The 14,274-nt window shown below is 54.7% G+C and overlaps 1 protein-coding gene across 1 annotated transcript in view; it reads right to left on the bottom strand.

Moving 5' to 3' along the window:
• LOC149274295 (voltage-gated inwardly rectifying potassium channel KCNH2-like) overlaps positions 1–3,798 on the bottom strand; it is a 77,016-nt gene extending 73,218 nt beyond the window's left edge. The window contains exon 1 of the mRNA XM_089505658.1: positions 3,723–3,798. Coding sequence (XP_089361784.1) covers positions 3,723–3,798 — 76 coding nt within the window. The remainder of the gene's footprint in view (positions 1–3,722) is intronic.
• Between the last annotated feature and the right edge of the window lie 10,476 nt (positions 3,799–14,274).

The following is a 14,274-nucleotide window of genomic DNA, read 5'->3' as shown; positions in this document are numbered from 1 at the left end:
GGGTGCTTTGCCATGTGACCAAAACACGAGCGCTGATAGGTTGTTGCTATAGAAACCCTTTATGTGATAAGGTTTATTTCCCTAACATGTTAAATTTCTTTCCATTGTCCTTAAACCTACCCCATCCCGTCCATTCACCATCCCTCATTCCCCTGCCGTGTGCCCATCCCCCCTTCAAACATGAAGTCATCCGTCCTACTTGAAAGAAACCTTATCGGGATCCTACATTCCTGTCATCTCCGGTCTCCCATCTCCCAGGTATCCCTTCTCTCTGGTCTCCCTTCTCTCCAGTCTCCCTCCATCACTCCGGTCTCCCTCCTTCTCTCCAGTCTCCCTTCTCCCAGGTATCCCTTCTCTCCGGTCTCCCTCCTTCTCTCCGGTCTCCCATCTCCCAGGTATCCCTTCTCTCTGGTCTCCCTTCTCTCCAGTCTCCCTCCATCACTCCGGTCTCCCTCCTTCTCTCCAGTCTCCCTTCTCCCAGGTATCCCTTCTCTCCGGTCTCCCTCCATCACTCCGGTCTCCCTCCTTCTCTCCAGTCTCCCTTCTCTCCGGTCTCCCTCCTTCTCTCCGGTCTCCCATCTCCCAGGTATCCCTTCTCTCTGGTCTCCCTTCTCTCCAGTCTCCCTCCATCACTCCGGTCTCCCTCCTTCTCTCCAGTCTCCCTTCTCCCAGGTATCCCTTCTCTCCGGTCTCCCTCCTTCTCTCCGGTCTCCCTCCTTCTCTCCAGTCTCCCTCCTTCTCTCCAGTCTCCCTTCTCCCAGGTATCCCTTCTCTCCGGTATCCCTTCTCTCCGGTCTCCCTCCATCACTCCGGTCTCCCTCCTTCTCTCCAGTCTCCCTTCTCCCAGGTATCCCTTCTCTCCGGTCTCCCTCCATCACTCCGGTCTCCCTCCATCACTCCGGTCTCCCTCCTTCTCTCCAGTCTCCCTTCTCCCAGGTATCCCTTCTCTCCGGTCTCCCTCCTTCTCTCCGGTCTCCCTCCTTCTCTCCAGTCTCCCTCCTTCTCTCCAGTTTCCCTTCTCCCAGGTATCCCTTCTCTCCGGTCTCCCTCCATCACTCCGGTCTCCCTCCTTCTCTCTGGTCTCCCTCCTTCTCTCCAGTCTCCCTTCTCCCAGGTATCCCTTCTCTCCGGTCTCCCTTCTCTCCGGTCTCCCTCCATCACTCCGGTCTCCCTCCTTCTCTCCAGTCTCCCTCCTTCTCTCTGGTCTCCCTTCTCTCCAGTCTCCCTTCTCCCAGGTATCCCTTCTCTCGTGTCTCCCTCTTTCTCTCCAGTCTCCCTCGTTCTCTCCGGTCTCCCTCGTTCTCTCCGGTCTCCCTTCTCCCTTCACTCCAGTCCCCCTCCTCCCGGATCTCCCTTCTCTCGTGGAGAACGTTAATAAATTACACACACAGAGGAGCGGGGTGGGGGTCAGGAGACAGGAGGACACGTTACGGAATCAGTAGTGGATGCATGGAGCAGCCTCCCATCCCAGTAGGTGTGTCTTAAGGAAGTAATGGAACCACTGAAAGCAAACGTTGTTTTGCTGCTTTTCTGCTGTTTTGATGTTTTATTACTCGCCATAAACATAATAATGTTTTTATTAGATAGAACAGCCCCGGAATAACGATTATAACCCCCCCCCCACCCCCCACGGGACTCCTGACCCTTCACATAAACCGCCCCCGAGCCAAGCAACATCCAATCAGAGATAAGAGCGTCTGGGTGCAATGGTGGGGTAAGGGCCCAGCGAGGGCTCGTTCCGGTGAATCTCCCGCCGCTACTTACACAGGGAATTCTCATTCCAAGGGGTCACAGTAGTGCAGTCACCATGGCAACCGGTGCAATGTTCCTGCTAACTTCTATGTCATCAGACCTGTTTTCCCAGGGTCCTCGGGCCAGGCCTGTGTATAAAGTATATATAGCAGGCATATTTGGGACCTCTCAGGGTTTTTGCCCCAGTCTCAGGGCAAAAGGGGCAGATTCTCAGTTGATGCCTTTGCTTGCAGTATGTTTTGGGTGATATCCCTGCTTGAATGCAGGTGACTCCATTAAGTGTATCTTTAAATAAAGACAAGTCACGGTTTCCGTGACGACTGGTATTAGAACCGTTGGGTGAACACAATTGCAGAGCCTTTATGATGGGCTATTAAAGGGTTAATAGTTAAATCGTCTCAGGGCAGCTTGTTTAGAGCGTTCCCAGGTCTGATAATATGAGATAGTGATAGGACCCGCTTCCCTGCCCCCCTCCCCCCGGGGCAGTTTGCAGGCTGTTACCCCAGAACATGGTCTGCCCCATTTCAGGGCCTTCTTCAGAATGTAATCGCAGGAGGCGAGGATGCGGGACCCGGGGGCGAGGATGCGGGACCCAGGGGCGAGGATGCGGGACCCGGGAGGGGGAGGAGGCGAGGATGCGGGACCCGGGAGGGGGAGGAGGCGAGGATGCGGGACCGGGGGGGAGGAGGCGAGGATGCGGGACCCGGTGGGGAGGAGGCGAGAATGTGGGACCCGGGGGCAGTAAAGCTTGGTACTGATGCCCCGCGCCACATGGTGGAGCTGCCGTGTTCAGAAAGGGACCAGTACTGCTTCACAGCGTTACTCCATGCATGGGGGCCACGAGAGATCCCACGCTGCACCCTCAGAACCGCTCCTCCAGTACCACGGCCCATCAAATGCTCCTGGATCTAGCTTCTCCTCCCATGACCCACCGGATATCAGTAACTGGGAGACATACCCCCAACTGGAGCCCACCGGGTATCAGTAACTGGGAGACATACCCCCAAGTGGAGCCCACCGGATATCAGTAACTGGGAGATATACCCCCAACTGGAGCCCACCGGGTATCAGTAACTGGGAGACATACCCCCAAGTGGAGCCCACCCGATATCAGTAACTGGTAGTTGCTAGTTATGATCTTGACTCGACCTTAACATGCAGACGGGGTCAAGTACTCCATGACAATGCCCACCAACGGTTCCTGTTGAGGAAAGAAAGTTCCCCATCTTAGAGCCCCGTCTGGTGCGCGTGGCAGAACACTCTGCTCAGCATAACCCCCAGCGGATCGTCGGACAGCTCGTTTTACCGGCCCCACCGCCACACAATGTAGTCACGTAACCGTCTAATGTATCGGGATGATCCTGACCTTCGATATTGGGTCCCCACTGGGTCTGACATTCACCCAAACTCACTACACAACTGATATATAACCACCATGAGGTGCCACAAACTGCCACAAACGCGTCAGAGTCCCCCGGCACAAACGTTACGGCCCGGGGTTCGGCAGGTGGAGACATTCCCTCGACAGACGCAAGAGATCTTATTATTCTTATTAGAAACATTCACCGAGATGGAGAACTGACTGCTCCACTCAGTTACTGAGAAAGGGCACTCAGACAGGAAGGGGTTAAACTGCATGTTAATTATATCTCTCAGGAAAGGGTTAAAAATAAGCCAAATATCATGACACATAATGCGAAGAAGTAAAAGATACAATGAAGAGAGGGAGTAAAAGGCAGAAAGGATAAGAGAGTGGAGCGCGATCGGAGAGAGGGAGAGCGGCTGACAGCCTACGAGACGCAGCTCACAGAAAGTGAGACTTTATGACTCACCAGGAGAGCAGCGCCAGGAGAAGCAGGTAGTGACGCAGTCACGAAACAAAGAGAATGCAAGAAAACCCCTGAACAAAACCTCTGGGACCCCCACACCCCACCCGGCCGCGGAGCCACCGCTCATCCCGAGTCACTTACTTTGTCCCTCGAACTTGCGTATGATGGTGTCCAGGAAGGTGTTCTGAGGAGCTACGTGGCCTCTGCGGACTGGCATCCTTACCCCGTGGGCATGTCCTGTTCGCTAGCCTCCTAACCCTTCCTGTCGTCCGTCACATGGAGCCACTGATTGGGGGCTGTTGCCAAAGCGAGCAGCGAGATTTCGAGACTCTGCAAACACGATACGCGTTTCTTCCACCAATCACAAGCGTAAAGTGCAGAGAGGTTCTAGAACCGTGAGAAGAATCCAACGGGGTCCACGACTCAGAAATAGGGTCGAAAAATAAAAGAATCCAGTAAGGTCCAGGCAGGAGGAAAGTGGTGGTCGGGGGAGCTGCCCCACACCTTCAATAGCACTTAACCGGTGGGAAGTAGCCTTCCCCGACTGCTACCCAATGCCCATGGTCTTCTCTTGGCTCATTGGTGGCTGAGCAGGTCCGTCTGTCACACCACGAGATCCGAGCTGATGGCGATATGATGGGTAACTAGGGGGACGGTGTCTGGGAGGGGTAGATAGAGACGGGTTACACCGAGACACGTCCACCTGCTATTACTGCCTTCCTGCACCTGTATTCAAATCACCCCCGGCTCCGCTCCGCTCTCCTCCAGAGCTCCCTCTTCCCAAATTGCATAAAAGTGTAATCCAAGCCTGGATGAAACACGTGGGCAAACGAGCAGCGATTAACTCCTGGTGAACTGCAGCACCGCACACAGATGTGGCCCTAAAGCCTCAGGTCTCTGGAGGGTCCACCTAATCGTGGTCTGGACCCAAATCACAGAAGAAGCAACGGAGAGAACGCATCCACGCGCTAAGGCCACGCCGGGACAAACTGGAAGCGCCCTCTACGCTGTCATCGGTCAAAAGGGACAAGGTCAACTGAGCGGGGGGCCGGCACCGGAGGACCAGATACAATGTAGCAACTAGGGGGTAACACTATGCAGATCATTAGTGTCATTTCCCATAGAATATAAAGCATGTCTTCTGTCATACATACTTAGGGGGCTACAAATACGCCACACAGAGGGGGCTACAAATACGCCACACAGAGGGGGCTACAAATACGCCACACAGAGGGGGCCACAAATACGCCACGCAGAGGGGGCCACAAATACGACACGCAGAGGGGGCCCCAAATACGACACGCAGAGGGGGCCACAAATATGGCACGCAGGGTCTGAATATTAGGAAAAGTAGCCTACAGACACCCCCAGCAAACTCTCTAACACTCAGCCAGGGTGCACAGCCGACAGTTCTTATTATCAGTCGGCGCCTCACGCAGGCAACAAAGTCTCTCAAGGACAAAGCCCAGCCAGGAGGGTCTAAACTGAAGTCCCATAACACATGGCACGAGCCGGCACAGCCAATCACAGCCCTCCCTGAAGCGACCCACGCCAGAGAAACAGTGGGGTACGTCCGCGAAGTGGGGGTCTCAGCTGTAAGACAGATAACCCTTGGTGATGACGAAGGACCGGCTCCTCTCGCTTTCCGCCCAGCTCCAAGAAATCAGGGAGAGACAGCAGCCGTTCGCGGGGAGAGCCCAAGCGTTGACGGGCGTGAAACGTCAGTGGCACTAATGGGTCTATCCCGTGGCCTTGGGCACCCCAGCGCAGTTATCCCATGATCCTCTGCTGCAGAAGGCGGGAATCGCTGGGGGGGGTCCGGATGGGAAGCTGATCAGACCCTCAGATCAAGCAGACAAGTTCCTGCGATCACCTGCTCTGTGGCGCTGCCGCCGTCAGCCCCCGCGGCACAGGAGAGGGACGCCGTTCTGCTCTCTCTCTCCTACACGGACGGCAGGCGGCCGGCGCCGTCTCCTCCAGAAGGCATCCCCTTATTAGGAGAGAAGGCAGAAGGAGATGCTGGAGGAGACGGATGGTGTTTTGCCTCCTATCGCCTGCTGCGGCTGCTCCTCCTTCTGCCTCCCCTTTCTCCTCCTCGCTCAGACAGGGGGGAATCCCAGCTGGGAAGCATCAGGGCTGCAGCCTCCTGTGTTATGAAAAGGAAGGGTGTGGATGGAGAGGACAGGTTGGTGAGTGCAGCGTGCGCTCCCTGCTCACGGGGGAGGGAAGCTGCGAGGAGGAGCCACGGACGGTGATAAAGCAGCATCCACGGTGTGTCCGTCGGCCGGGAGAAAGCGCTGTGAATCAGCATCTCTGCACGGGAACAAGTGCACGCGTGTCTATAAACCGCAGGAAATGCGCGTCGCAGCGATAACGACCCCGCGTCGCACCGACAACATTCCTGTAACGTGTCTAGAACCCACGGCACGAAAACGCTGCCTACTCACCTGCATCAGCAGCGGCCCCCGCCATCTTTCCACAATAAGCCCAGCTGCGGCCAGCCATGGCCACCGGCGCAGAACCCCGCCGAGTCCCGCGCAGAATCGGGGCAGAAAACAGCAATGTTTGGTTAAAATAAGTACTTTCTATGTGTTAATGAGAGCAGTAAATACGGAGCCATTAGCATCGCCTGCATACATCCAGAGGTGGAAACCCTTCACAGATCCCAAGAGCTTGCAATTATCCCCAATATACAGAGGAACGAACCGCGTCGGCTTCTTACCTTCAGACAGAAAAGGACCCGTTTTATACCCAAACGATTTCTGCCCCTGACGCAGCCAGAGCTTCCATTCCAGGACGAGCAAACAAACCGGTTTCTAATGGGCAAGCGGACACCCGGTCATTACAGGGGCAATCCGCCAATAGGCAGGGTAACACCATCGGCCATATAGTTCCAGGGCACACAACCTGAACCTCAGCCAGAGAGGTCTCATGCGCGATCTGAGGGCCCTCTAGAATTATGCCGGTGCCCCTGAAGGTCGAGGAATCGGTGCCTCAGGATTAAACTGCCCCTTCAGGTGGGGTCATGTGCCTTCCGCTGGATTTCTCTTGGGACCCCGTCAGGTGGTGGTCTGTCGGGATAATGCAGGTTCTACACAAGGAGGGTCATTAAGCTGCTTTGGGGGCTTTTTCCAGACCTGAAAAGATCTTTGTCGCGCGGCCCGGCTGCCCCAAGAGAGAGACGCGGCCCCCGAGGAACAGAAGCAGTCACACAACTCTCCATCACCTACAAATCCAGCCGCTAACTGCCCCTAACACCCATCAGTCTAAGCAAGCACTCGAGTCACCTTTTACTTTCTGGATCCGAAGGGCCACCTTGAAGCCGTGATCCCGGGGGATTGGGTTGGTGACTCCCACCGATTCCTCCGGTGAGCAGACGGGACGCCCTTCACAGCCTTCCTATCCATCAATAATAACCCCGCCGGCCGCTGGGAAGCGGGGTGCTGAGAACGGCGCCTGGGCTGGTGGGGCAGCTGCTGTAGGACACACTGGGGAGGTGGGACCCCTAAGGTTGGCCCTGCAAGGACGGACAGGCAGGGGGCATATTGGCACACAGAAAAGGGGTAGGTTAGTTTACAGACAGGGGCAAGTGGGGTAACAGATTTCCAGGCAAGTAGCACATTAGTGAACAGGAAGATTTTCGGACAGGGCAGCTAAGTAGTCAGAAGGGGCAGGGCAGCCCAGGGTTAGGAGGCAGCTGTTTGCTCTCATTCCGCTCATAACACTGAATTATTTATCAGAAACCGCAGATGGTTCTAATCCGACACCTTAAAGGACGGATCGGGGCAGGGGAAGGGCAGTAAGAGGCATCCTGCCGTCACCGCCAACAAATAACCCCTGCATGCCTTCCACCTGCCCAGCGTCTCCACCCCACATCCCTGAGCTGCCCCATCACACACACCAACAGCTGAGGGTAGGGAGAGCACATCCACAAAGTGCTGCCCCCTGCAGGAAGCGGGATCCGTAACGGCAGCCATACCTGGGGCCTCCTTCCCTTTTTAGGGCAGTGGCTTAGTGATGGGCAGAGCTAGCCACACCCGAGGGCAGGGCTAGCCCCAGGCATCCTTTATTGGGAGGGCGTGGTCAAATGCCACTCCCCTGTCTGAAAAAGAGGCAGCTGACCCTGAGACCCTGAAAAGCAGCGCTGCACCCGGAGACAACGGGAGAGCATGCCAAATATCTGTGTCCTGGAAAACATGGCCGCCGGGGTTTAACCCCTTCTAACAGTCCAATACCAGGGCAGGGCTGGTAGCCGGTAATCAATGCCCGACCGGTGACCTCCCAGCCACCGCGCCAGAGGGACGTCAATTTCATACCCATTCTAAAGTCAATTCTGAGATCACCTGGAGACAACCCGCGGCCACGGCGGCTGGTCACACCGTCTCACTACTCCTGCGGTGATACTTCTATCCGTGAAACTGATAGGAATTGGGAGTCCATACAGTGTTCGGACGCACAGGGGTCGGGTTTTCTCTGAATTACTTCATGGACTCTCCTGAGGACCAAATGTGAAGCGTTTTGCAAATCACATCATGCCGAGTCCAGATGTCTCTGGAGGTGTTAATGGAAGTTATTACAGAACATTCTAGAATCTCCTGCAGCGATCTCTACGTCTGTAAAATATCCGTATTAAATGTGAGAAACGTGGCCTAAGGAGATTCTCAGAATGAGGCTGGGACCCCAGGAGCCCCTCGTATCACATTTCAAGAAAACCCACCAGAAACGTGATGGACGGGCGACTAACAGAAACCAGTGTGACCCCCCCAAAGCCTCCTGAGACCCCCGGCCCCTGTGCTCAGCCCTCGGCTCCTAGTAGAACCCTGTGCCTCGTATTAGTGGCCCCGGGTGTTACCTCCGTGGCTTGGGGGTATATTCAACGTTTCAGGTACTAGAGAGGGTTACAGGGGCAAATGATGAGAATTACCACACAGGCCGTGGAGTGAAATAACAGATTCCACGGAGCCCACGGGTTTCTGCTCCAGGGTAAATAATGTTATATCTATATGCAGGTCATCCCGTTGGGGTTTGCTGGGGTCGCGGCTCTGTGGGGCCGGCCAAGTTCTTCCTCCCCAAACTCCTCCAGCCGCGCGTTTATGGAGCTGGCTGTGTGCGCCGGGCGCCGTCACGCTGGGGCGGAAAAGGGTTTCCCCCAAACTGCCCCCACAAAGCCGAGCATCGTCCAAAATGTCTTGGGATGTCCCGACCCCAGCGACCCCCAACGGGATGACCCGGAACGGAGATTGTGAGCCGGGCGTCTCTTCCAACATCAGCCCTGACATCACAAACGCTCTACTGGATGAACGGGCAAAAATCCCACAGAAACGCCCCAAAATCTCTTGTGAAATCCTTCCCAGAAGAGCGCAATCCCCCCCCGCGTGTCACCCCCCCCCGCGTGTCATCCCCCCGTGTCCCTGCCCCGGGGCAGTAAACGGGATCTCATTGCACCGAGTATTCCAAACATTTCTGTCCGCCGGCTGAATGAGCTTCTGCAGCAGGATAACGGCACGGATGTTTGGTGACCGTCTGACGGGGCCCGAAATAACAGGGAGCCTCACACCGGGACTCATTAACCCTCTACTGCCCACACCGGGGCCCGGCACGGACTCATTAACCCTCTACTGCCCACACACCGGGGCCCGGCACGGACTCATTAACCATCTACTGCCCACACCGGGGCCCGGCACGGACTCATTAACCCTCTACTGCCCACACACCGGGGCCTGGCACGGGCTTATTAACCCTCTACTGCCCACACACCGGGGCCCGGCACGGACTCATTAACCCTCTACTGCCCACACCGGGGCCCGGCACGGACTCATTAACCCTCTACTGCCCACACACCGGGGCCCGGCACTGACTCATTAACCCTCTACTGCCCACACACCGGGGCCCGGCACGGACTCATTAACCCTCTACTGCCCACACCGGGGCCCGGTACGGACTCATTAACCCTCTACTGCCCACACCGGGGCCCGGCACGGGCTCATTAACCCTCTACTGCCCACACCGGGGCCCGGCACGGGCTCATTAACCCTCTACTGCCCACACACCGGGGCCTGGCACGGGCTTATTAACCCTCTACTGCCCACACACCGGGGCCCGGCACAGACTCATTAACCCTCTACTGCCCACACACCGGGGCCCGGCACGGACTCATTAACCCTCTACTGCCCACACACCGGGGCCCGGCACGGACTCATTAACCCTCTACTGCCCACACTGGGGCCCGGCACGGACTCATTAACCCTCTACTGCCCACACCGGGGCCCGGTACGGACTCATTAACCCTCTACTGCCCACACCGGGGCCCGGCACGGGCTCATTAACCCTCTACTATGCACACACCGGGGCCCGGCACGGGCTCATTAACCCTCTACTGCCCACACCGGGGCCCGGCACGGGCTCATTAACCTTCTACTGCCCACACCGGGGCCCGGCACGGACTCATTAACCCTCTACTGCCCACACCGGGGCCCGGCACGGACTCATTAACCCTCTACTGCCCACACCGGGGCCCGGCACGGACTCATTAACCCTCTACTGCCCACACCGGGGCCCGGCACGGACTCATTAACCCTCTACTGTCCACAATGGGGCCTCATTAACCCTTTGCTTACCACATGTTAACCCTCTATCAACGTTGAAACCCCGGCTTTGACGGGGATGCACTCGATCAGTGCCGGGAAGCGTAGACAATCCTCTGCCAGGATCTTAAGACACAAAGTCCTGGGAGACGCTGCGTGGATTAATGCGATAAAACCAGATACCAAATCGGCTGGAAAATAGGGAAAAGAATCAAGCAAATAGACTTTACGGGTAAAAGTGTTTCCTCTCGGTTTTTCTTGCCCCAGGGGAGGCTCTACAGCCAAGCAGATTAAACAACAGCTTCAGGCATTGATGTATGAGAGCTACAACTGCAAAACAGCTGACAATAGTCTTGAGTTTTCCAGGGCAGTCCTGACGTCTGTGCTTATGTTGGGACTGTTGGCAGCTTGGCATGCACGGGAGATGATCGGTGGCCGCTGCACGCGGATCTTGACTGTTGTAGCTTCGATTCTCCGGGCTAGGCTTAACTCCCCATTAAAAACCCCCCAATAATGACACCGCACACCATAAATATGGATGAGAAAAGGCCACAGCCAATTTTATTTATTAGAGTCATTGTCACGCCAAAACCTGAAACAATAAACATAGGGTGCGTTAACAAGGACAACGACTCAAAACACCAACATGTAAATATATACAATAAAACACCCAAGCTTGCCAAGCAATCCAGGTACCAGAACCAAATAGCACTTAAGGAAGGGACATACCGAGATGCCCCCACCCTGACCTGAGGTTCCAGCACTGACAGCCAAGAACCTCCCACCAGATGTTACCAACCATTCACTTACCACCACATTAACCCCCTGGATACCTGGCAAGCTGCCGCCCCACAGACTGTGACAAACGACACAAACCTACAAACAAAAGAAAAAGGGAGGGAGGGTGGGACTCGCAACCAGGTAAGCTAACCACAAAAAATGGTTCCTGAGCCCGGGAAAGCAGCCACTTATATAATCCACCCCCAACTCCACCCCCGAAATTCCCGCCAAAAGGCCTACCCCTCCTCCGCACAACAGTCAAGGCCCACTATAGCCCATGCTGGCCCCCCCGTGGGCATCAGTATGGTGGGTAGAAGGGCGGTTGGCGTCGCGCTCCCTCCTGTGTGCCAGACCCGGTTTGGGTAACGGATCTAAACCATAAATGTGAATTTTCTTTCGTGCTCCAGAGATTACTGCAAAGGAGGCATTTAACCCATAGAGACACGGAACCAGAGGAGCGGAGATACTCCACCATGTTATATGAGAGAGCAGGGGGTATTTAACCAATAAAGACACTGAACCAGAGGAGCGGAGATACTCCGCCATGGTATATGAGAGAGCAGGGGGTATTTAACCCATAAAGACACTGCACCAGAGGAGCGGAGATACTCCGCCATGGTATATGAGAAAGCAGGGGGTATTTAACCCATAAAGACACTGAACCAGAGGAGCGGAGATACTCCGCCATGGTATATGAGAGAGCAGGGGGTATTTAACCCATAAAGACACTGAACCAGAGGAGCGGAGATACTCCGCCATGGTATATGAGAGAGCAGGAGAAATTTAACCCATAAAGACAGTTGGCTTTTTGGAAAATTTGAGTGAATATCCCCGCCAGTAACCCTCCACCTGCCGGGCTCCCCTGCTGCCCCCCGTGTCTGTCTTCTAACCTCCCCTTCTGCGAGATTTGCCAGGTTTTGGTGTGAAAAGCATAGATTTGCGGAGCGGCGTCCCGGGTCTGCAGCCTCTCGCTGGCCACGCATGCGCGACACTAAGCAGGCAGGGGGGAGACATATAGTTCTGCCAAACACGTGTGATTTGGGTGTTTAAACATTAATTAGCGAACATGAATAAGTGAAATCCCCCCAACCACCCCGAGTAAAACTTGCATCGAAAAGCAGACACCAAATACAGATAGCTGTGCGATGGCTGCCCCCAAACAAAGGCTGGCGGCCGCGCCGTGAAGTCATCCGAGCCTCGAAGGTATGGGATGTCAGGATCTCGTTGCAGCGCCCCAGCTCTCCCAGCCCGGCTCACATTATTGTTAATGTTTCCCCATGTTACTGCCCCGTACAGGTACAGAGCTGCCCCCTGTGGGGGTATAAACTCACAGAGGAGAATAAATTACTCTGTGATACATGCTGCCCGGTGAGGGCGCGTGGCACATGCTGAATCATGTCTGCCAGGCTCCTGATCTCTGTCCAAGGTCCTGAAAGCGCTCCATGCACCGTTCACCTCGCTTGTGCCAGAGATTAGTCAGCATGTCACAGAGCCGCTAGGCTGGCACAACGCCACGGCACAGAGGGCTCCTCGGCTACTGAGCTTACACTCTATATAGACAGTCAGGTCCATAAATATTTGGACAGTGACACAGACTTTCAGCTTCTATTTGAGGGAATTTACATCTGAATTGGGTGAACCATTTAGGAATTATAGCGGTTTTTATACAAACCCCCCCCCCGTATCAGTGGCTCAGGAACCGGACAGTTGACTGAGAAGCTGCTTGGTGGCCCCGCGCCGGCTCTTCCCTCGTTACTTCATTAATAATTAAGCCATTAATAGGTCTGGAGTTGGTTCCAAGCGTGGAATTTGTATTTGGAAGCTGTTGCTGCGAATACGAGGCCCCCGGGACTAAAGCACTAGAGACGGGAGAAGAATTAGGAACGCGCTGGTGAGATCATCCGCACCAACACGGACCACGCAAGACAACTGCAGCGGATGATCACAAACTGACTTCCTTGGTGAAGAAGAACATCCAGCCATGTGAAGAAGACTCTCCAGGAGGAAGGTGCCTCGTCGTCAAAGTCTACGTCAGGAGAAGACTTCATGAAAGTAAATGCGGAGAGTTTACCACAAGTTGCCAAACCACCCATAAGCCTCAGGAATAGGAAGGCCACGTTAGACTTTGCCGGAAAATATTTAAAATGATTGACCGGGTAACAATATTCCTGAAGCCATGTGTTAAGAGCGATCGTTAAGTTTATGATTATGTTCGTTTGTCAGAATACTTTTGAGCCTCTCGCACCTCCTCTACCTAATAAAACACCAACCACAACCTCCGAGACCTCAACACTCTCCAGCTCTCCAACGAACTCCGGCCACGTCTCTCAAACATCTCCTCCTGTCCTGATTTTGCCGCAGGTCGGTATAACCACACGCTGGCCTCGGTCCTAGAAATGGTCGCTCCACATAGACCCGTCTCCTCTAATGGTGTTCACGTACCACCGAGTGCCTGTGGAGGAAGACTCACCCGAAGACTTCACTCATTACAAACTCACACTCCATTCCTATACGTCAGTCCTCCATCTCTCCGAACAACCTATTTGATTAATCTCCTCTCTCTCCCATAACCCTAAACATCTGCTCTCCACATTAACACCCTCCTCCCCCCAGCACCTCCTTCGCCCTTCAACCTCTCTGCCCAAGAACTTGCCACCTACATTAAAAACAAAATCCTACCTCTCTGACCGTACTTTTAGTGGCTGTTCCTCTCCCCTCCACTATCTGTTACTGTCCCTCAGGGCTCAGTACTTGGGCCTCTGCTCTTCTCAATCTCTTCCCCCAGACGACTTATATCTTCCTTTGGCTTCCAATACCACCTATGCACCGATGTCACTCTAATCTATATCTCCTCTCCCCACCCCTCACCTTCTCTTCTAACTCGCCTCACCGACTGTCTTTCAGCAATTTCATCATGGATGGCGTCTGTGACGGAAGCCTCCATCACTGGGGCCGCTGGAGAAGCCTGATTGCCAGCCTCCTCCCTATTGACTATGGGCCCTGGGTTTGTAAAGACTTCTGTGGCTACCCCCAGCAGTATCCTCTCATCACTGGCTGAGGGGATTATCTCCAGCAGACAGCCAGGATCTGCCACCAGGGAGTGACCACCATTCTTTGATGTTTAATGTTGTATAAATCAGTCTCCCCCCACCTATTGTATTGTTAATCCCGTTACTGCCCCTGTTGTCTCTGGGAGGCAGATTAAGGGGGCAGTTTGTACCCCAATATCTTGTTTTATGTTAATGTGTGTTTTGCTGGATATATCCAGCTCTGTGTCTAAAATAAATCAGTCTTCGTTTGGTTTTACCCGACACTGAGTCTCGGCGAGT

Source organism: Sceloporus occidentalis, unplaced genomic scaffold, assembly GCF_023333645.1.
Source record: "Sceloporus occidentalis isolate IW3139 unplaced genomic scaffold, rSceOcc1.0.p SCAF_337, whole genome shotgun sequence".
Classification (NCBI taxonomy): domain Eukaryota; kingdom Metazoa; phylum Chordata; class Lepidosauria; order Squamata; family Phrynosomatidae; genus Sceloporus; species Sceloporus occidentalis.
Note: the sequence above shows the minus strand (reverse complement) of the source record. Positions and strands in the feature narration are given on the sequence as shown.